At 35.6% G+C, this 22,054-nt stretch overlaps 1 protein-coding gene across 3 annotated transcripts in view; it reads right to left on the reverse strand.

Moving 5' to 3' along the window:
* Nucleotides 1–22,054, reverse strand: part of FRMPD4 (FERM and PDZ domain containing 4) — a 743,167-nt gene that overhangs the window by 5,249 nt on the left and 715,864 nt on the right. For all 3 annotated transcript variants that reach the window (XM_051984529.1, XM_051984530.1, XM_051984531.1), the window contains exons 10-15: nucleotides 20,310–20,446; nucleotides 14,291–14,417; nucleotides 11,101–11,190; nucleotides 10,374–10,556; nucleotides 5,679–5,817; nucleotides 347–1,408 (exon numbers count right to left, since the gene is read on the reverse strand). In XM_051984529.1, the coding sequence (XP_051840489.1) occupies nucleotides 347–1,408; nucleotides 5,679–5,817; nucleotides 10,374–10,556; nucleotides 11,101–11,190; nucleotides 14,291–14,417; nucleotides 20,310–20,446 (1,738 nt within the window). The remainder of the gene's footprint in view (nucleotides 1–346; nucleotides 1,409–5,678; nucleotides 5,818–10,373; nucleotides 10,557–11,100; nucleotides 11,191–14,290; nucleotides 14,418–20,309; nucleotides 20,447–22,054) is intronic.

Below are 22,054 nucleotides of genomic sequence, written 5' to 3' on the forward strand. Positions count from 1 at the left end.
AAAAATACATATTCTTTTTCCTTAAAAAAAAAAAGGATTCTGACTTTATTGCACAGTTGTTCCGGAAAGGGAGGGAGGGGAAAGTGCCACATGTTAAAAAAAAAAAAGAAAAAAGAAAAAGAAAAAACAAAAACAAAACACTGAAAAAAAACTTTCAACAATAACAATAACAAAAACAGAAACAAAAAAGACCCTGTAACAGTAGGTCCATCACAGTACTATGAAATGGGACATGCGTCAATGAGGATATACAACATAACAAGGATGAATACTTCCAAGGGCAAATGGCTTGCAGGGATGAAATGGTATGATAATCATTGAATGAATGTAACAATCATGAAAGAACCTGAATTGTCATTTGTCTGCTGTTCCTCTGATGCTGCTAAAGCCTCTAAGGCCTGTAGAGTGGAGACTACAGCATCATCTAGCCCCTTCTCACACTTTCCTTCAGAGTTGGTAGGAACAGCATCAATGAGGGACACGGGAATTTCATCATTTTGCAGGCTGCTGGCCTGTTCCTTTTCTTCCCTAAACTGGGTTGATTGGTGCTGAGAATCCTCTTCATCAGAGCTGTCCCTGAAGCCAGGTGGAGGTGCAGCAATGGCCATATTCAAGGAGTGTAACAAGAAGTCATCCTCATTATCATCACCTTCAGGAGGAGGAAGGGATGTGAGGTCAATGATGTCATCGCTGGACCCAGACAAGTTAAGAATGGCAGGCCTATTTATTTCTCCAACAACAAGATCTTCCTCACAACTCACTTCATCTTCATCTTCAGCATCATCTGTGTTTTCTGAGTAACAGATTTCATGGAGCAAAGGCTCTTCGATGCCTTCAGCAGCTTCAAAGTTCTTTCCATCGCCAATGTTTGCATAAACAGAATTTGTCACAAACTGTATGCTTTCAGCATCTGGAGAGAAATCCAAACCTTTAATATCATTGGCATTGCTCATGTAAAGAGCTCTTTGCTTTTCCAGCATTTCTGGACTCTCATCCAATAGTCTTTCATAACCAAGGTTTTTGGGGTTAATATCATCCAAGGCAATTTCTCCAAAAATAAAGGATACTTTAGCACTCCTGGGAGAATCCTGTGCTTTTTTATTTGTCTCTAGACCTGAAAGTGACAGCAATGATTGCTGAGCAAGGCCCCTGCTTTCCACTTCACAGGTGGAGTCACCTTGTTTGGTCAAGTGATGATTAAGGTCATCTGTATTATAGGTATTTTCTATGTACAGATGCCTGTGGTCTTTTGGACATAAGGTATCATCGGCAATATCAACATTCTTATGTTTTGAGTCTATATATGTTATTTGTGGCTCTTGTTCCCCATCAGCAATGAAAGTGGTCATTTGCGGTACACAGTTCCAATCTGAGACAAGGAGATTATGCTTTCCTTTAGTTTCAGGACCTAAAAAAAGATCCACACAAAGACACATTATTGAACATTCTATTTTCTCTGATGACTGTTGAAAGCTTCCTAATCAAATTTATTCAATGTCATGTATGTTTGATTAGCCAAATATTTTATATATGCATGTAGACATAGCTAAAGAGCTTTTTGTTAAAGATTTGTATTATTAAATTAAATTAAAGGTTAAATATTTTGGCTAAAAATTTGGTTAAAGATTTAGCTTGACTTGCTCAAAAGACATGGTTTTAATATGACTAGCTCAATGTGCCACATATGATGCTGCAGTGTGGGAGTAGGGGAATTTGCTGGAATATCATAGAGCCCTCAATTACCAAAAAGGGATATTATTTATGCCTAAGTGCCTATAGCCCTGAAAATCACAATGTAGTTGTAAAACCTTTAGTCATGGTATTCTAAAATGATATTACAAAATGATATTGCAACTCCAGAAAAAGGTTTTACTCTCTGCTGTCTTCTAAGACTAAGAAAATTAGGGCTTTTCTCCTTCAAAGGAGAAAACTTCAAGAATAGCTGTATGTTCAAATTTTAAGTAAAAATCAAAACACATTTTATGAAAAATTCTGGTGGTATTTATGGCCCATTATAAGAAACAGTGTAAGAAAATTAGGTAGATTATTACTTCTCAAGATGATATTGACCTAAGACATGGAGTGTGCCTTAGATTCCAGGGTACATTTATGGAAAACCTACCCTTTTTACTAAGGAAAATCCTAAAATGTAAGCAATTTCTTTATGCATGTGTGCAAGTTTTAGCATTCTTGGGGGGAAAATAGCTTGATTTGTAAAAACAAACTCCAAAAGAAAAAAAAAACTTTGAAATTTGCAAACAAAAACAAAAAATATCTTATCCCAAGTCTGATAGAGCTAGGTTAAAGTGCTGGAGGATTCCTTCCCTTCTCTTCCCCCTCCTCCCCCTCCCCCAAGGAAAATCTTCTCTGATGCTTATAGCCAAAGTAAAAAACAAATGAACACGCATTCCAAATACTTTTGAAATGCTCTTTCATTTCTTCCTCCCTCTGTTGCTATAGGCTTCTTTTTAAGTTATGTATATTTTTTTGTCTCTGTTTATCCATCTCATCCTTGAATTAATTAAAAATCAATTAACTTGTGCTAATTTCCTTTAAATCTTGATAATGCACAAAGTAGGTGCTTAGGAAGGGGAAAAAAATTGTAAAGTAAGGATTTACTATGTACCAGACTTTCTACTAGTTGCTTTACAAATATCATCTTAATTAGTCTTCATGGTAATCCTGGGAGGTAATGCTATTATTATCCCTATTTTTCAGTTGAGGAAACTGAGACAGAGGTTAAATGTCTTGCCCAAAGCACATTGCTAGATAATGTCAGAGGCAATTTTTGAACTCAGATCATGCTGACTTCAGACTTTCCACTTTATCCACTATGCTACATAAATGTCTTTGGTTCTTACTGTTTAGAAAATGTGTTTATTTTATTTTTTTAATGAAAGATTATCTGCATTTATTAAATAGCATTTGGAATTCCCTTCAGGTATTTAGTGATTTCATTCATATGGCTACTGCTCTAGTAAAGCAGTTTCACCACCATTTATTATATTCTTTCTCCATGCAACTCATGCCCACATTTGGCAGAAGGAATTTCTGCCCCTGGGCCTCAATAAATAGTTTGGACTTGTTCTTTTTCTTGAAAGTTACTGAAATGGTCTTAAAGATTTCATTGACTCAGAGGAGCAACAGGATTAAAGGGATGATGTATCAGGTAGTTGATGTAGCTTCCTGGTTCCCTAGGGACCAAAACCAGGTTATAGCCAGTTACCTGGTTCCAGCCTTAGGCTTATGACAAGCAGATCAGCAGCATGATGGACATAGGACAATTATAGTCAGCTGAATTAATGTTGTAACCTTATTCTGCTTTGAATGTCTTCTGTTTTACCTTCTGTTTTTTAGTAGCATATTTGATGGATTATGTGCCTTATTTTGTTTCAATTTTGAGGCTAAGCTACAATCTTCCTGAGCCTAGTAATATTATATCATGCTTCCCCTAAAACTTCTAAAGAGGGTATACACAGTGCACTGAAGTCTATTTGACTGCTCTTATGCTTCATATTTTTAATTTGCGATGTAATCAAGAAAAAATATTTTACATCTCTTAAATTTATTGATTAAAAAAGCAATTAAGACTAGTTTGTTATTCTATTTTAACCTGTAGTTGATTTTACCCAGTCTCTCTGCCTTGACCACATATCTTTCCCATGGCCTCTTGGTAGAAAAGAAATTCTGGGGAAGGCATTATTAAATGCTTATTATGTACACCTATAAGTAAGTTCTAGAGAAGACATTATTATGCCTTTTGTACACACCTGTAAAGAGGCTCTGGAGAAGACATTATTAAATGCCTATTGTGTATACTCATAAGGAAGTTTTGGGGAAGGCATAATTAAGTGCCCATTGCGTACGTTTATAAAAAAAATTCTGTGGAAGGCTTTATTAAATGACCATTGTGTGTACCCACAAGGAAGTTTTGGAGAAGGTTTTATTAAATGCCCATTGTGTATGTGTATAAAGAAATTCTGTGGAAGACATGAATAAATGTCTATTGTGTACATTGTTGTGTCAGGGATAGCTAGGTAGTACAATGGATATAGTGCCAGATCTGGAGTCAGAAAGACCTGAGTTCAAATATAAACATAGACATTAGCTGTGTAGCATTGAGCAGGCTGTTTGCCTACATTTTCACATCTGTAAAAATAGGGGATAATAATAATACTTATCTTTCAGGATTGTGTGAGGCTCAAATTGTAAAGGATTTAGCATGATGTTTGGCACATAGTAGGTGCTACATAAAAATTAGATATCATCATCACAGGAAACAACAATAATTTAAAAACATGGTTATACTATTCTCCCCTTTCCCCTTCACCTCCTAAACACTATCAGGGGTCTAATAATCCAGCCAAACAAATGAGATGAAAAATGAAGCATCAAATTGGTACCTGGAAGTCATGGACAAGGGTCATTAGTTAATTTTCAAGGTTTATAAAAAACAGCAACACTAATTCTAGGGGTTTCCTGGCCTGTGAAGTGAGGGATACTTGGAGTTATCCAGATAACTGATTTACTCAGGTGCCACTGCTTCTTCCCACAGAGCAAGTAACTGCTGGGGAGAGTGGGAAGATCCTGTTACCCACCATCATATTCCTTTGTACCAGGAAGTACGGAAGACATTGAGAGGAGATCCAAGGAAAAGAGCTAACATTGATGTCAAGTTCAAGACACTTGCTGGAAATTGGTTTGCATTAACTCCTTCAGTAATGGAGATTTCCTTGAGATATTCTGAGCTATCTCTGGAACTGACTAATTAATAAACCTAATAGGTCTTTCTTCTCTAATGTCATAATTTATTTATGGAATATTTATATATTGAAAAATACTTTGATACACAGACAATTAGTAGTTTGATTCATTTTTTTACTTCTAACATGCTAAAAATAATAACTATATTTAGATATAAATTTAAAGTATATAAAGCACTTTTGTAATAACTTATGACATAGGTGGTACAAATATTATTGCTCCCATTTTACAGATGGGAAAGTACAGAAACAGAGAGGATAACTGATTTTTCCCAGGGTTTCACAATTAGTAGTAGACCTAGTGTTATATCTAGTCTTCTTACTGCAAGCTTATTGCTGTCACTCTCACACAGTGGTTCTTGATTTCAAGAACAAATGGTACCACATTACTTATGGATTTATAGTTTATATTCAAATCAATAAAATTCTTTTTGGGGCAAGTATTATATCATTAGAGTGTCACAGTGTAGGAGGGAAGTAGTTCTTATGATTTTTTCTTTCTTTTTCATTAGTCTGGTTAAGTGTTAATAGCTATCTATGTTAAATCTTCATATGATATTTTATCTTTGGGGAGGAGTAGGTTTGATTTCTCCAGCCATCATAATAGCTGCTTTATCTATAGATATTTTTAAAAGTTTACAAGTTATTTTGCCCATAACAGTCCTAGGAGGAAGGTAGTGAAAGCACCTCATTTTACAGATGAAGAAATTGAGGCTGACAGAATTTAAGTCTTTAACTCACGGTCATGTAGCTAGTTAGTTAGAGCTGTGAAATTGAAACTTTATTCCATAAAGTTTTAGAATTGGAACTGAAGTCTCCCGATTTCTGATGCTATTCATTATCTGTATAATTGTCTAAATGTCTAATATAACTGGGATAGATATAGGAGATAGTTACATTTATTTAAGAGAATACCTGTTTCTCTGTTTCCTGCATTTTTCTTGTTAGCCATGTTAAATATTGACCGTCTGGAATCTACTAGTAGCCTATAATATCCAGCTGTTAAACAGGCAAGGTTCATGGCATCTGATGGTTCCATTAGCAGAATAATAGGCTAAAAACAAGAAAAAATTTTGGTTAAAGGTTGTCCCTTTTAAAACACTTTACTGAAATGTCAGCTTCTAGACATCTGTGTTTATGAAGTATCCATGAAAGGTTTTTTGTTTTGTTTTTCAAATGCTTCAGTGAAGAACAACACATGAATAAGTTCAAATTCAGGAGATAGTCTTTGAAGAACCTGCAAATTGTGAATTCATTTAAAATTCTAGAAAATGGAAAGTTTTATTTTATGAATCCTGTTTAAAAAAACAATCAAATACTGCAGCAAAATCAAATACAGTTGTTTTGAAAAAGAAGTATTTTGATTTTCACTTCAAAGTATGGTATCAAAGAAGCTGACAATTCCAAGGAGTTGGTTAGCAGACACTAGGACCCAATTAAAATATCAAGAAAATAAAGTTTTAGGATCAGAGTGAAAAATCAGTGTTAGAAAGTTGTAAAAATCAGTTGAAAAACACTGAGAAGTCAAAAAAGAAATGAGGTCACAAAGTTAAGGATGATAACATATTTTAAAATAAAGTGTAAAGGCACTGAGGTTAAAAGCAATAGGTTTTGACAAAAATGTTTGCAAGATGTTTCTAGATTTAGTGATACTAGATGAAAGAAAGCAACATGGGGCCAAAGATAAAGGAAAAATGAGGAAGAACGAAAAAGGTGTTTTCCTTCCATTTTGGTAGTGAAGGGACTGGATGCTGCTCAGTAGTTTTTGAATGACTAGATATGTTTGAGATAATATATATAACTTGCTCATATCCTCTAGGAACTTCCTTTACAATAAGAAACACACAGCAAAAAAAATACATTTACATACATATATATAATATATATTATACATAATAGGTATGCATATGTGTGTGTGTGTACACACACACACACACACACACAAAAAAAAAAAAACCCCTGCACTTATATAACACATACAACAGTTTATATAACACACATAAGATATATACTGATATTCAAGTAGATAATTGAAAACAGCAATTTACTTACTTCAACTTGGAATGTCATCAGTGGTATCAACAGTATCTCATTCTACTTCCCAATCTATATTTATACTCTTGACTTAATGCTAATAGTAGTGTAGGATTTCTTTTTTGAACTCTCCCAAGTTGCTCTCACTTTCTGGCTTGATTCCCCAGGGACCAGTGTTACTTCCATTTCTAGGAGTAACCCTGTGAGACTGTTACCCTTACATTATAGTTTGTAAGCCGTAAATGAGATGCTTCCTATTAATAAACAGTAGATGCAATTAACTCTTAACAAAGACATTTACTAAAAACAGTAGCTACAAAATATCACCTCCACTTCCCACTCCATAAATTTAGAATACAATGGTAATGAAACACAAGTATAGGATATAAATAAGGTGAAAGCAACTCCTGATACTTCAGATCCATATTGTCTTCATAAGAGTTCTCATGCATCTCCATTTGAATATGACATCTCTACTAAGAGTGTTGTTTAGGTGAGAATTCCAGACTGTGCTTTTCTCCATAATTTGGCAGGGCTCTCAAGTCTACATTTGACTCTCTTCTCTGCTGCCAGGAGTCGCAAAGCTATTTATTCCCTTGAGTGATTGCCTTTCTGTATTCATACCTATCTTGAGAGTATATATCATATCGATACTTGAATGCTCTTGCATCAAAGAACTCTCCAAGGGCTGAATGGGATGTAGCTTCCTTGACAAATTGGTCCTAGACACTATGGTCAATATGGAAGGCTAGAAGAGACTAACTTCCCTCTGACTATCTGCTGAAGAATTAAAAAAATTAAACGCAGATTCCTTTCATCCTTATGCTTTCAGTTATCATCAGGTACTTCTTATTATCCTGAAATCCTTTTTATGACTCCTGAAGAAGACTTGTTATTAGCTGATGGAGCATTAGGGAGTAATCAAAATCCAAAAATATTTTTGTTCAATAAAAAAAAAGAACATGAAATTATATGCATTTCTTCTGAATCCAAATATCCTTTTCATAAATTGACTGCCTCTTAAGGTCATTGAGGAGGGGGATTCTTCTATTAGCCAATGAGATTGTTTCTTGTGATTCACTCAGAGAAAAGTACTCACATCTCCTAAAAGAATCATGACAAACTTATCCTTGTTAGTTTAATACTTCATTAACACCTTGGAATTCGATTCTGGATTTCTGGACTGAGAGCTGGTTAAAGATCAATTTCTCTGAACTAGTTTTTATATTTTCTGTGGTCCCTGAGAAAGCATAATTCTTTCTGTCTGGACTGTAATTCTACTTCCATGACTTTTCATTTAACTTATTCTCTACATAGAGATCTTGACTTGATGATTTCACTGAATTTAATAGAAAAATTGTTACTGAACTTAGGGAAGATGGACACACATATGGATAGGTTGGGATTTACACTATTGGAGGGAGCATCCAAATTGATGGTGTCACCTATCCACTGGAGTATTTGGTTTTGAAACAAAACCTCCCAATCATTTTCCCCTAAGTTCTTCCTACTGTTAGATGTTTCTGGTTGTGAATTCTATCTCTATCTCTTCCTCCTCTGAAGCTTCTTCCTATTCCCTAATCACTATTTAAAAGCCACTCATAGGTTTTCTCTTCTCCTCAATTCTCACCTTGAAGGGTCATTGTAGGGACTTCTCTCTTGGTTAAGTCTCTATCACTTGGGCCTACTAATTCTTCTCAGCATAAACATTAGTTCAAGTTAGGATACTAAATCTACACAGGGAATCAGCATGTCATGGCAGATAGGGAGAGCTAGTCTTGAAGTTCCAAAAGCTTAGATTCAGTATTTATGCTATTTCTATGGCTACAAACAAGTCAATTAATCTATAAGTTCCCTAAACAATTCTCTTGTTGATTGGCATATATTGAATCCTGGCAATTTTCTGTACTCAGAAATCACAGACCTAGACCAGATTCTTTTCCTGTATTCCTCCCCCATCCTCCCCAAAAAGTATATTTGCGTGTGTATGCGTGTGTGTGTGTGTGTGTGTGTGTGTGTGTGGTGAGACAAAGAGAGATTAACTTACCTTTGGTGATCTATTCAACATATGATTTGGGGGAAAGGGTTTGTTTCTTTTATTTATTTATTTCCCCATATCATATCCCCATATTATATCATGGAGTTATTACACCTCCATCCCCTCTGCTTTCTCTCCTCCTCCATATTAATGACATCCACAGTCAGTGATATAGTGGGGAAAGCCCTGAACTGAGAAGCAGAAAATCTAAATTCAGATCTGGCTTATGATCTTGAGCCAGCCACTTAATCCTCAATTTCTTATGCAACATGCAGATAACAAAGCTGAGATTGTTTTCCTTACAAGGTTGTTGTAAAGATCAAATATAATTAATTTAGGCTTGCAACTGGCAAGACTCAAGAATTATCCCTTAGCTCATCTAGATGAAGCTGAATAAGAAGGCATTGAATGCCAAGAAAGAAGATTAAATAGAAGAAAACATTCCCTCCAGCTTTAACCTGGTTTAAAAGCACAAGTGGCTTGGTTCAATTAAGTTTAACAAACCAAGCACCTACTTTGTGCAGGAATAGGTCTCATGAATTAGACTTTTAGAACTCATCCAACCTTCTTATAAAAAATGAAATGAAAAAGTTAAGGGATTTGATCAATATCAAATAGATATTTAGGAGGAGAGGAGGCTCATTTCTTGGTCTTCCTGCTATCTTATCCAGCCCCTCTGAGACTTTCTGGGGTCCATTTGCTTTGAACTTTGAAAACATCATTAATATAGTCATCAATTAGTTAATCAATCAATGTACATTTATTAAACATCTACTATATATCTGACACTGGTCCAGGCACAAAGACAAAAATGAAACAAATTCTGCCCTCTAGGAAATGACATTGAGTTGCTGGGCCTGGAGTTAGGAAGACATAGTTTCATAAGTTCAAATTTGGCCTCAGATACTTATTAGCTGGATGATTCTGGGCAAGTCACTTAATGCTGTTTGCTTCAGTTTTCTCATCTTTAAATTGATCTAAAGGAGGGAATGGTGAACCACTCTAGTATCTTTGCCAAGAAAACCCCAAATGGAGTCATGGAAAGTTGAACATGATGGAAAAATAACAGCCGTGTGTGTGTGTGTGTGTGTGTGTGTGTGTGTGTGTGTGTGCGTATAGTCAAGATCTCTCTCTCTCTCTCTCTCTCTCTCTCTATATATATATATATATATACATATATGTATATATATATATATATATATATATATATATATATATATATTTTGTCTCTCTGTCTGTCTCTCTTTCTGACATATGCCAAAAGGATCATGAAACTGGAAGTCACTTTAGTGGCTATTGAATCCAGCTTCTTTATTTGACAGGTGAGGAGACCAAATCTTAGAGAGATTAAATGACTTGCTTAGGGTTATGGTTAATCAGCTTCTGAATAATTATTTGAAGTCAACTCTTCCTAATTCTATGTCCAGTGACGTATCTATCCATTGTTTCCCTTGGTTTATATAACTATTCATCTATTGTTCAATCATCTTGTATAAAGCAAGGTTGTACCATCTGGTGGCAAGAACTAGGAAACTTACTTTCACATCTAATACATGGAGTTCCACACGAATGGAGCCTTCATCTTCTGCAAACATCTCAATCCTGTTGACATGGCTGAAATCAGCCAAAAGAGCTACTAAGTTGGTTTTGGTGTTTATCACATGGCTTATTCCATACCTGGGTCCAACCAGCAAAGTCACTTCTGAGCGTTTTTCTGCCTGCTGTATTAGGAACATAAAAACAGTCAGCCTTTGGAAGAACTATAATTTTAAAAAAATAAGATAACTTTTGCTTACAAAATGTTTCTGTGCTGCTTTACTAATTCCTTCAGTTAGATGAGAAACCAAGGTTATGACTATGCTGAGGCTAGAACATATTATGAATTATTCAGTAAATAAATGTTAACACGTCACATCACAATATATGGTAGAATATATGAATCATTAGCATATTTAGCTAATAAGGATTTTTTTAAACATAGAAGCTGTTGCTGCCTTAGTTATTTGAATGGAGGCCATTGTTAGAATCCACTCCCCCTTTTCCTGGCTCTGTAAATTTTTCTAGGGCAGTTTGCAGCTGGTATTATCTAGTTCAACATTTTTTCTGATATTGTCAGACTGCAGCAAAATAGGTTAGAAATGAATTCTAGGAAAGAACCTTCACTGATATGCTTCTGACATCAGAATGAGCCTCATGTAGGAAGACTTCAGTAATGATGGTGTACAGAACACAGAGGCTTTTTATAAAGTCAAGAAAAAAATTTACCACTAATGTTGCCTTGAACACACGACCCCCATATAATCGAAGATCACTGAGGAACTTGAGATAATGGACCTTGGCTTGCAAAGCAGACAGCTGAGGAGAAAGGAAAGCTAAGATGTTATCGCTGTACACTTGGGAGGCAAGAGGGAATCAAGAACAAACTAAAGGGGAAATGAGCTGTGATTGCATGATGAAGGGGATGAGGCTCCTCATAGCAAGGGCTTTCTGGCAACAGGGAAAGGAAATTGCAGCACATTCGATTTCCTGATGAAGGAATGCAGCTTGAAATCTTGAAATTAAAATCTCACTTGTTTGGAGAAATGTACGAAGGACTCAGGCGTGTGGATGGGCTGCATCAGGGCATTCAGCAGCCCTGGAGCTCTTCCAAAAAGAGAGAACAGGAAGTTAAGATGTTCAAATTAAACATCTGCTCACTGAAGGATTTCAAGAGCAGATTGGAGCTTTCTCACTGTAATCAGTGACAAAGGCAGGCTTTTCTCCAAACTCTGGTTCACCAATGGGAGGAAGCTGGCAAAACAGGAACTGTGTGAGGTTCACTCCTATTCAGTATTTGTAGGGGCTTAGAGTTTATATACATATATATATATATATATATTTTTTTTTGGATTCTAGCACCTGCATTTTGTAGAAAGCTATTTAATCCCAGCTCCTCACTTTCTGCTTGCCAAGTTTCCTCAGGTCTTTATAAGTTCTCAGAGAAAATTAACTTTCTAAACTCAGACTGAATTGTGGAAATGTTTGAACTTATTATGAAACTTCTTATTTTATTCATTTACTTCCAAGAATCTGAATTTGAATCACAGGAATCATTTATGAGTGAAATTCAATCTAGATAAAAATCCTTTTATATAAATCTAAAAATGTAGGGGTCCGAATCATAAAGTGCTTTTGATCTAGGGATTCTTATTTAATACCAGTAAGCAAGAAATCTGTTTATTATTAATGAAAAGAAGTGTGTGTGTGTGTGTGTGTGTGTGTGTGTGTGTGTGTGTAGACACAATACATATATAATATATACACATATACTCTCCTTATCTGGAAATGACTATAATGTTCTCTTTCAATGGTTATGTTCAGCAGCCTTACTAACATACTCATATTCATGAGTTGTAATCACTTATTGCCTGAGTTTGAATCATGCCTCTGACACTTATAAGCAGTGTGATCATGGCAAATCAAAACCTCATTGGACTTCAGTTTCCCCATTTGTAAACTGAGGGAAATGTGATCTGTTGAACTTATCTTGAAATACTTGTGAAAATCTCATGAGATAATGTCAACAAAGCATTTAGGTACTACATAAATAACCAGTTATTGTACCTTCAGTTATTATTTAATGCTAGTTATTATGCCAATGCTTCATTCTAGAAAAATAAAACATTTTGAAAATTGAGCTAGTGGTACATCCTTTCCCAGTATTGCTTCTCATATTTGAAGAGACTGAGGATTATAGAGATAATACAAAATGGATAAGTATTTTTAGTGAGAGGTGTTGTGGTAGGATAGCAGGATCATTTGAAGTATGCCTCCTGCCCTTTAACTCAGAGAGACAATAGATTATGGTTATAAGATTGAGATGTAGATTATCAAACATGGTCAATGTATTGATTAATTGTGTGTGTTTTTTTTAAATAAGGGAAAGTTCTCTGTTGGATGAAAGGGGAAGGTGACAGAAAAGTGATAGTGATATAAGAAAAATAATGTCAATAAAATTTTAAAAAATAATTAAAAGGAGACAAATAGGATAGAAGAGAGATAGAAGAAAGGAAGGAAAGTAAGAAGGAAGAAGAAAAATAAAGAAGGAAGGAAGAATGAAAAGAAAGAAAAGGAGGAAGGAAAAAGAGAAGGAAGGAGAGAAGAAAAGAAAGGAAGAAAGAAGGAAAGATGAAAGGAAGGAAGGAAAAAGGAAGGAAGAGAGAGAAGAAGGAAAGAAGGAGAGAAATAGAGGATGGTGGGTTATGGAATGTTGAATTAGAGAAGACCTGAATTCACTTCAGACTCTATTATTTATTAGCCATGGAATCTTTCTGTGAATGTGTTAGTGAGCCAGATAATTATGTAAATTAGTCAAAGTCCAGGTTGGAAAGAAGTGGGCCAAAGACTTTAAAAAGAAATTAGGTCATGAGTAGGTGAATAAAAGTTCAAAAACAAATAAAATGAATGGTTTCCCATTTCTTTTCCTTCTTTAACTCTGGGACTTCATCTTCATGATGGATGAGGCATTATTTCTTTGATGTAAATTATCATGTGAAAAGTTGGCAATTGTGGCCCAAATGCTTTTTTTCCACATTTCTTTAAGGAAGCTATGCAGAAATGGGAAAGAAAAATCAGGGTGCTTTAGGTATTAAAACAATGATATAATATCTGACATTAACACTAGAAAATTACCAACATAAATGGATACGATTTATGTTCTATTCACAAAAGCTTTTATGGTCAGTGTCAACCAATAAATGTTTTCTCGGTCTGTTAGACTGCATCCAATTTTGTAGGCCCAATGTTTTGAAGGATCCTACTATTTCTATCTCCAGAAACACTATAACCAGAAGGATTTATGTTACCTGCCTTTTTATCATCCATAAACCAGAGTTTTCTGTATCTACTAAAAGTGCAATGCTCTAGTCATATTTCTTTTCTTTAAAAGACTATATAATAGTGATAATGAGGAATTATTGTATTTAATACTAATAATGAGTAATTTAAAATTTTTAAAAAGCCTGGCAGATATTATTACTAAGGTGAATGAATCATATTTTATATTTAGTCATTATTTCTTAGTGTCAGAGGAAAATAAAACCACAAAACACATTTTAATATCACTAAAGAATCATTTAGTGTTAGATTCAGAAGTGAAGGGGAACATAAGATAATAAGTTTTTCATTAGCCATAGGTCCTAAACAGGGGGAAAACTTATATGCTAATTAACATGGGCTATGCCTTTGTGAGTAGTAAACGTTTGTCACTTTCATGACAATTCTGTGGTCCAGAAAATATATTTATTTTTCATTGTTCTTGGAAAAAACATTAAAGTTAACACAGAAGTTAAACAGTATTACTGCTTCTGAAAGTATAGTGCTAAGTATTTTACCAAAGGACTAATTTTAAGCATTTTTAATGCATGCAGTCTTCCCTTTATAAAATATATTTTCTATTAAGATGCAAATGTAATACCTTTTTTCCCGGCGGCACTAGGTTTTGATTTGCTTTGACAAGGTGGGAAAGTGCTTTCTTTATGTTCTTTTCTTTCATGCTTTGCAGCACAGCAGATGGAAGAAAAGTCTCTAATCCCCATTCTTTTCTGCAATAAAAGGCATATCTTTAATTTCACATTCCTGGGCTATTTGGTTATTGAGGGCTAAGTGGTGTTGTGATGTTTGTTTGAACAAATGAACTCCTGAGGATGCAGAGAGTGGATAAATTCAGAGGCGAGGAGACAACGTGGCTTTTGTGCTTAGGAGATACAGTATTTAACTGTTAGCAAAGGCTTTACATTTTTTAAAATGAATTTTTTATTGATATCCTTTGTTTTTATATCACCTACCATCCACAGTGTACTCTCTCCTTTTTCCTTCCTGGAGAGCCACTTTTTCAAAATAAAATAAAATTGAGGGGGAAAAAAGCATTTTATTTATTTATTTGTTTGTTGTTTTAATTAACTAATGAACTTTTAACAAATGATCTCTATAATATTCCTCACCTATAGTTTTCCAACTCTGCAAAGAAGGGAGGGAGGTTCTCTTCTTTTTGGGGGGAGATTATTTTTTATATATTTCTTCTTAATTACTATCTTTGGTCATTATAATTTTACAGCTTTCATTTTCAATTGTTTGCTTGTCTCCTTTGTTCTTTCTATTTATGTTGTTGTATACCTTGTGTCTCTGATTATGCTTTTTTCACTTTGCATCAGCTAATTAAATCTTCCTATAAAAAGCTTTGATTTTTAAAAAGAAGCATGGTCTTTCTCACTCTTCTGTGTCTCTGTTTTTATCTATGTTGGTATTTCTGCCTCTTGTTTTATCATTCTCGGTCTCTCTTCTTCTTGTTTTTGTTGTTTGGTTTTTTATTTTTATTTTATTTTATATATTTTTTGCCATTAAAACATCTTTTTTTTTTCTAAGACTGTAAAGTATAAAGGAAAAATTATTGGCAGTGGTTTGCCATTTCCTTCTTCAGCTCATTTCACAGATGAGTAAACTGAGGCAAACTGGGTTAAGTGACTTGCTCAGAGTCAAACAGCTAGTAAGTATCTGAGGCCAGATTTGTTCTCAAGTCTTCCTGACTCCAAGCTCAGTGCTTTAGCCATGGAATGCTCTCAACATTTAGATGATCAGGAAAGTTATTTCACATCTTTGGGTCTTTGTTTCCTCATCTGTAAAATTAGGATAATGATTCCTCAGAGACACATTATACAGAAAGCTTTTTAGAGCATTATATAAATATGACCCATATCATTAATTAAAATTATAATTTCTATTATTTTGTTGTTACTATTTAATCATTCAGCTATGTCCAATTCTTAGTGACCCCATGGACCATACTACTTTATCTACATACTACAATAAGTTGTTCCAAAGACATGTAAAGATAGCTTTTAACATTCATTTTTTGTAAGATTTTGAGTTCCAAACTTTCTTTTCTTCCTCTCTTCCCCAAGATAATAAACAATCTGTTATACATTATACATTTATAATAATTTTAAGCATATTTCCATATTAGTCATTTCATGAAAGATAAATCTTCACCGAAAGTCTCAGGCAGAGCCTAAATTATTGTTTAGATGAATCTTGTTCAGATTCAGTTTGGATTTAATGATCTTTGAAGTCCCCTTTAAATAAGATTTTATGAATCTGCTGTATGTGTGAACTTGGGCAAGTTATTGACCCTACTAAGCTGGGCCTTAGATTTTATGATTGCTAAATTCCTTTCCTATTCTAAAATCTTACTTTGCTCCTTTGCCTTGCATATAATAGGTGCTGAATAAATGTTGACTAAATTGATCTGTCAAAGTTGACATATCTTGTAATGGGCCAGGCTCTGAAATGATGTATTCTGATACAAAATTCATTAGACTAAATTGCTATACCTCTTTCACTGATGAAGCTTTTTTATTTTCAGTTACCCCACTGTTTTCTTCCTCTGAACTTGGAGTACTTATTGTCTATGCCATTACTTTGGCAGATAATATATGCAATCTTATGGTGCTTAATATTTGCTATTCAAATCTTATTATTATTTCACTTCTAATCTCATTTTAAGTCATGTCTTATTTCCCCAACTAAGGTGTAAGGTCTTTGAGAGTAAGACCTGGGAATCCCTTCTTTTAATTTAGTACCTATTCTAATGGAACTTTTCAATAAAACTTCCTATCTGTCTGACTAGATGAGTAAAATGAATAAAAGTTTGATTTGTATTCCCTCTGCACAATTTTTTTGGTTTGATCTACGGACACCCTATGGATCTCTCTGTGCCAAACATGCCTGTGATGGCACAGAGTTCGATCTACTTCTGACATTTGGACATCTATTTGTATAATCTTGATCAAGTACCTTAACTTCTTTGTGTCTCAGTTTTCTTCATTTGTAAAATGAGTGAACTAGAGCCTCTGAGATCCCTTTTTGTTTTAAATCTTGGCCTTTCAATTAAACAACCTCACCTTTCCTCTCCAGTCACACTGTTTTTTCCTATAATGCATCTCAATGAGTGGTTGTTAGAGGATTCAGAGAAACATGTACTAGCTGGAGAAAATAGAGATTATCTGGGATAAGATTTGTTCATAAAACAGATAAGGTTGGATAAAATATATTTGTAATGGTCTATCATTTTACGTGGATGAAATAAGGTAAGTATGCAATTTCCCGGTTCTTTTGAGTAATACATAAGACAGTGGAAGTATAAATGTCTTTTAAAAATCAAGTGCTATGCTAAGTGAAGCAAGCAGAACCTGGAAAACATTGTACACAACAACAGCAGAATTGTGCAATGATCAATTATGATAGATTTGGTTCTTCTCAGTGTGATCAAAGGCAATCCCACTAAACTTTGGTTGGAAAATGCTATCTGTATCTATAGAAAGAACTAGGGAGACTAAATGTAGATCAACACATACGATCTTCACCTTCCCCTCCCCCCCGCCAAGATTTTTCTCTTTTGTTCTGATTTTTCTCTCATAATATGATTATATGGAAATATGTAAACATGCATGTATAACAAAAGTGTTTTTACATGTAACTGGGGGAAATAAAAATAATTAAAAAAATAAAAGTGCTATATGAAGGTAAATATCACTCCTGTGAGGGCTGCTAGGCAGCACAATGGATAGTGTGCTGGGTTGGGGTCAGGAAGCTTCCTGAGTTCATACCTGGTCTCAGACACTTCCAGTCATGTAATCAAATGCAAGTCACTTAACCCTGTCTGTCTCAGTGTCCTCATCTGTAAAATGAGCTAGAGAAGCGTAAAGGGCTGAAACTCTTGAGTCAATGCACTGAGGTCAGACCCACAAGCACTTAAGGCTAATTACAGATTGGACTCTATAAGCATATGCTTGGAAAATGGCCCTTCCCACTGTTCTGTGCTGGCTCGATAATTGGTGTATACAGAGAATTGTAGGAGGGACTAGGGGGTGGAGTAAGACTAGCCAGGGTCACTTATAGGTGGGAGACAAAGAGGAGAGGTCACAGAGATTCTGCGTCCATCCAATTCACTTCTACCTCTAAAGACCAAGAATAAAGACCTTGCAAGAACTTTTGCTTATCGTGACTCTGGCTGATTCTAAGGTATCCAGGGTGTTAACATGGTCATCACAGAGTAGCAAAGGGCACACCACTCCAGTATCTTTGCCAAGAAAAGAGAGTTAGACACAACTAGAAATGTATGACAAATATATAGGTATTTGATGGATGGATGAATGGTGAAAGAGACTGAGAGAGACAGAGACAGAGACAGAGAGAGATAGACAGAGACACAGAGAAAGAGAGAGACAGAGAGCAGAGAGATAGAGAGACAGAGAGAGACAGAGATTGAAATAGACAAGACAGATGGAATGACTTGCCTGAAGTCAAAAAGCTAGAAAGCAGCAGAGCCTGGAAATGAAACCCACTTTCTGAGCTTTAAACCCTGCTCTCTATCCATTACTTCTCAAGTCACAAAGTCCAAGAATAATTGCAAATGGGTCAGGCTGAAGTGAAACCTGACAAGTGGCATAAACAAAGGCATACCTTGGGCTGAAAGGAAATTTAAACTGTATTCTCCCTCTTTCCTCTTATTTCTTTTTTTATTCAGTTGCCATGGGAATCTATGAGTGAGATCTCTGCAAGTCCTCAGCTGCAGCCAACTGTGCTCTTGAAACAGTATGGTGTGTTGGGGGAGGAGCACTCCAGGCTTCCCTTTCCCCATTGAACAGTGTGATCATGGTCAAGTCACTTAAATCTTTGGGCCTCAGTTTATCATCTGTTAAAGGAGGTTATTTACATCTGTCCTCACAGGGTTGTTGTGCTTTACTAAACCCTGAACATTATATAAATAGGAATGATCTTTTTTATCTGTATGAAATGTGAGAATTAAGAGCATACAATCTCATGCTGGATCACATGATCTGTTAGTGTCTTTCTGGAACTAAAGCCTTTGATTCTTAGCCTAGAAATATGAGGAATGAAGGGAGAAGGTAAAGATTGCAAGGAAATTTATGGGTTCTTGGCTTGAAACTACTACGGCTGTTTTCTAATATAATGTTCTTTTCTTCTACCTGAGATACCTAACCTTATATCAACAAATTGAAGGCATTTGAAAAACAATAATGGCTACTATTTATATTTACTTTGTAAAGTGAATTAAATTCTCCCTTGACTTAATAAGTGAAGTCAAATAAAAAGAATACAGGTAGAACGAAAACTAGTAAATGAAGGTAAGACCTTTAGAAATGTTTGTAGGGCAATAAGAGAATTATAGTTTTTGAAACTCTAGTCAGTTCTGGGTTTGGATAATCATATAAAGAGGCAATAACAACTAATATTTATATAGAACTTTAAAGGCTACAAAGCACTTTGCATACATTATTCCATTTGTGCCTCTCGATGTGCCTGTAAAACAGACCTTACAAAATTGTATCTCCATTTTGCAGATGAGGAAACTCAGAGTAATTAAATGACTTATCCATGGTAACACTGCTTATATGTGTCCAAAGTGGGATTTGAATCCAGATACTGGCTCTAAATCCAACACTCTCTCCACTGACATGGAAATTCTCATTGCCTGAAGACCATTGTCTGGTCTTTGGCCTATGCTTGTTGCTAATGCTAATTCTGTGAACTTCCAGATCCCAAATGGACCTTGGTGCAATTGGCCCTAGAATTTTTTGAGCACTACTTAATTGTCCTTTGTAAATCCAGAAAACTTTAGGTAAAATTTCAAGTGCATTTGCTCTAGTGTTATTTGTGCAAATATGTCCCCCTCCTTCATCTCCACTGTGTGTGTTCCATCAGCAAAAGGTCATTGTAACCCCTGTGGCCCATGTAGTGTTTAAGACCCCAGATAAGCTTTTCGATCAATAAATGGAAAACTACTGTTAGTAATTAGAAGGACCTGGGAAACCATGACATTTGAGGCAATCAGACTTCATTTAATTTACTAATGGCTTTTGGGGGCTGTAGGGGATAGGCTGTGTGATAATTTTGCCCTTTCTCTAATGCAGAGAGACTTTGATCCAGCCTTGTCCTATGCTTTAAAAAGTCCTCTTTTTTTGCCATCAGCATTATACTCTGTCAGAATTAAGTGAACATTAGTCTACTGAATATATCACTGACAATTAGAGACAAACAACATAAGAAATATGATCCTTGTGTCAAGAGATGGTCAAAAGAGACTGATACACCTAAATTAGGAACTGGCCCATGTAATCCCCCTTTAGCTGGTTTGGAAGTTGTTGGTAAAACTGACCATATTTGAGCATATCTGCTTTTGAAAGCAACTTCATCCAAAAAGCTTTGATTTCCTTGGTATGAATATTTTCCCCACCACTGCAGATTGCAACTCTGGATCTGGAACTGGAAAAGATCTTAAAGATCATGTAGCCCAGCCCTTTCATTTTGCAGAGGAGAAAACAACTTATACAGAAATTTATCTAAAATGGTCTCAAACATTATGAACCCATACCCAAAAAAGCTTTGGCTTCTCTCCCATGGTAGGGAATACTTACTCAATGTATTTGAGGGAGATCTTTTGAGTTTGCTTGGTGGTGACAGTGGCAATATACATTTGTAATGCTGCCAGACGCAAGGCGATGTCATATTTCAGCTCTGGCCCAAATCTCTCCTGTACCACATCATTACAGCTCTGCAAACAAACCAGCAGAGGGAGCATCAAGTTAAGCAATTTGGATTCATGACTTTGTCTTGTAACCTCAGGAACAGGTGATGTATTTTTCCAGTGTTCAGTCACCTCTTCCTTCACCCCTCCCCCCCATCTCCTCACAAAGGAGGTTCGACATAGAAATAGTTTAGCCTTTCTGGTTTTCAAAGCACCAAATGTTGATTTTATTGAATTGCATTCCCGAGTTCAGGGACAACACAAAACACAAGGCTGATCCAAGACTTGCTATTTACTGACTTGTTTTCCCTTTAGAATAAGAATTAGGAATTTGGATGTAAAATTTCAAAACATAGATGCCTTGAATGAAGGTGCAAACCATACATAGACGAAATAGGGGCATTCACTTTTAAGATATGATGTTGAGAGATGCAAAACTCTATTAGGAGGAGACCTCTAAGGCATAGTCTATGCATGTGTGGAGCTTAGCTTACATAGCCAGAGATGTTACTCTGGGGATTTGAAAATCAAAATAATTGCTCAGTGGGGTTTGTTTGTACTTCCACTCTCTTTATAAAGTGCTGTTTGAACATTTCATGTATTTCATTTATTCAAGAGAAGCTGCAGTCTTCTTCCAGTTTTCTTTAAAAAAACTTTTAATTCTTCTCTCAGGCTCAGGGGCCTATGGGTGGCTTGACTTTTTAAAAGATATTGGCAGGACTGGCAAGGGCAAGAAATAGATATTGGTAATTAAAATGGCATATGGACATTTCTCTTTATCCTACCAAAAAAACCCCATTGGGTCATTAGTCATCATGTGATGTGTATATTACCTCATAACGCGGCATCTACCAGGACTACCTGAGTCCTGAGGTAGGGAAGGAGTCATGAGATCATGGATTTAGAACTGGAAAGGACCGTAGAGGTCATCTGGCCTAACCCGCCTCCTTTTACAGAGGAGGAAGCTGAGATCCAGAGAAGCTGTGACTTATCCCAGATCATACAGGCAGGATTTTGGTCTAAGTCAGATGTAAATAGAAAGTCAAGTGCAATAAAAAGTCAAGTGCAAAACAGAAAGAGTGTTGGATCTTTGACTTCAAATCCAACTCTCTATTTTGCTACACATAGGCTAAGTCATCCTTGAAGTTGAAATTAGATCCAACTATGGCACATTTTAAAAATAGCTGAAAATACATTACCAAGTCTAGAGACCTATTAGTCCTGGCTTTCTCATTTTAAGAGCTAGAACATATCTCTGAAGAAGATGAAGCAGTGAACAGTTGTGGAAGCTTGTGAATAAGAGAGGTGTCAGAAGGCAGCAGAAGGCAGAAGGGATTGAAGCTTTGGGATTTCCAGGATCAAAGCAAAAAGTACCCATGTCAAGTTGGGAGATGCAGAATAAGCCAATAACAACAGAGTAGAAAATATGGAGTGAGGAAGGAGTTGTTAGATGAAGTTTTTGGTCATTTTCATCTACACATTTATATATGCTATATGCATTTTTGCACTTACTTGTCTCTTTCATTAAAACACAAGCTCATTGTTGAATAGCAATGGCTTCTTTTTTTGTCTTTGCACATTGTAGGAACTTAATAAGTACTTACTGATACAAAAGCCACATCCTTCCACTTCTAT

The sequence above is a fragment of the Antechinus flavipes genome, chromosome 3 (assembly GCF_016432865.1).
Source record: "Antechinus flavipes isolate AdamAnt ecotype Samford, QLD, Australia chromosome 3, AdamAnt_v2, whole genome shotgun sequence".
Lineage (NCBI taxonomy): Eukaryota > Metazoa > Chordata > Mammalia > Dasyuromorphia > Dasyuridae > Antechinus > Antechinus flavipes.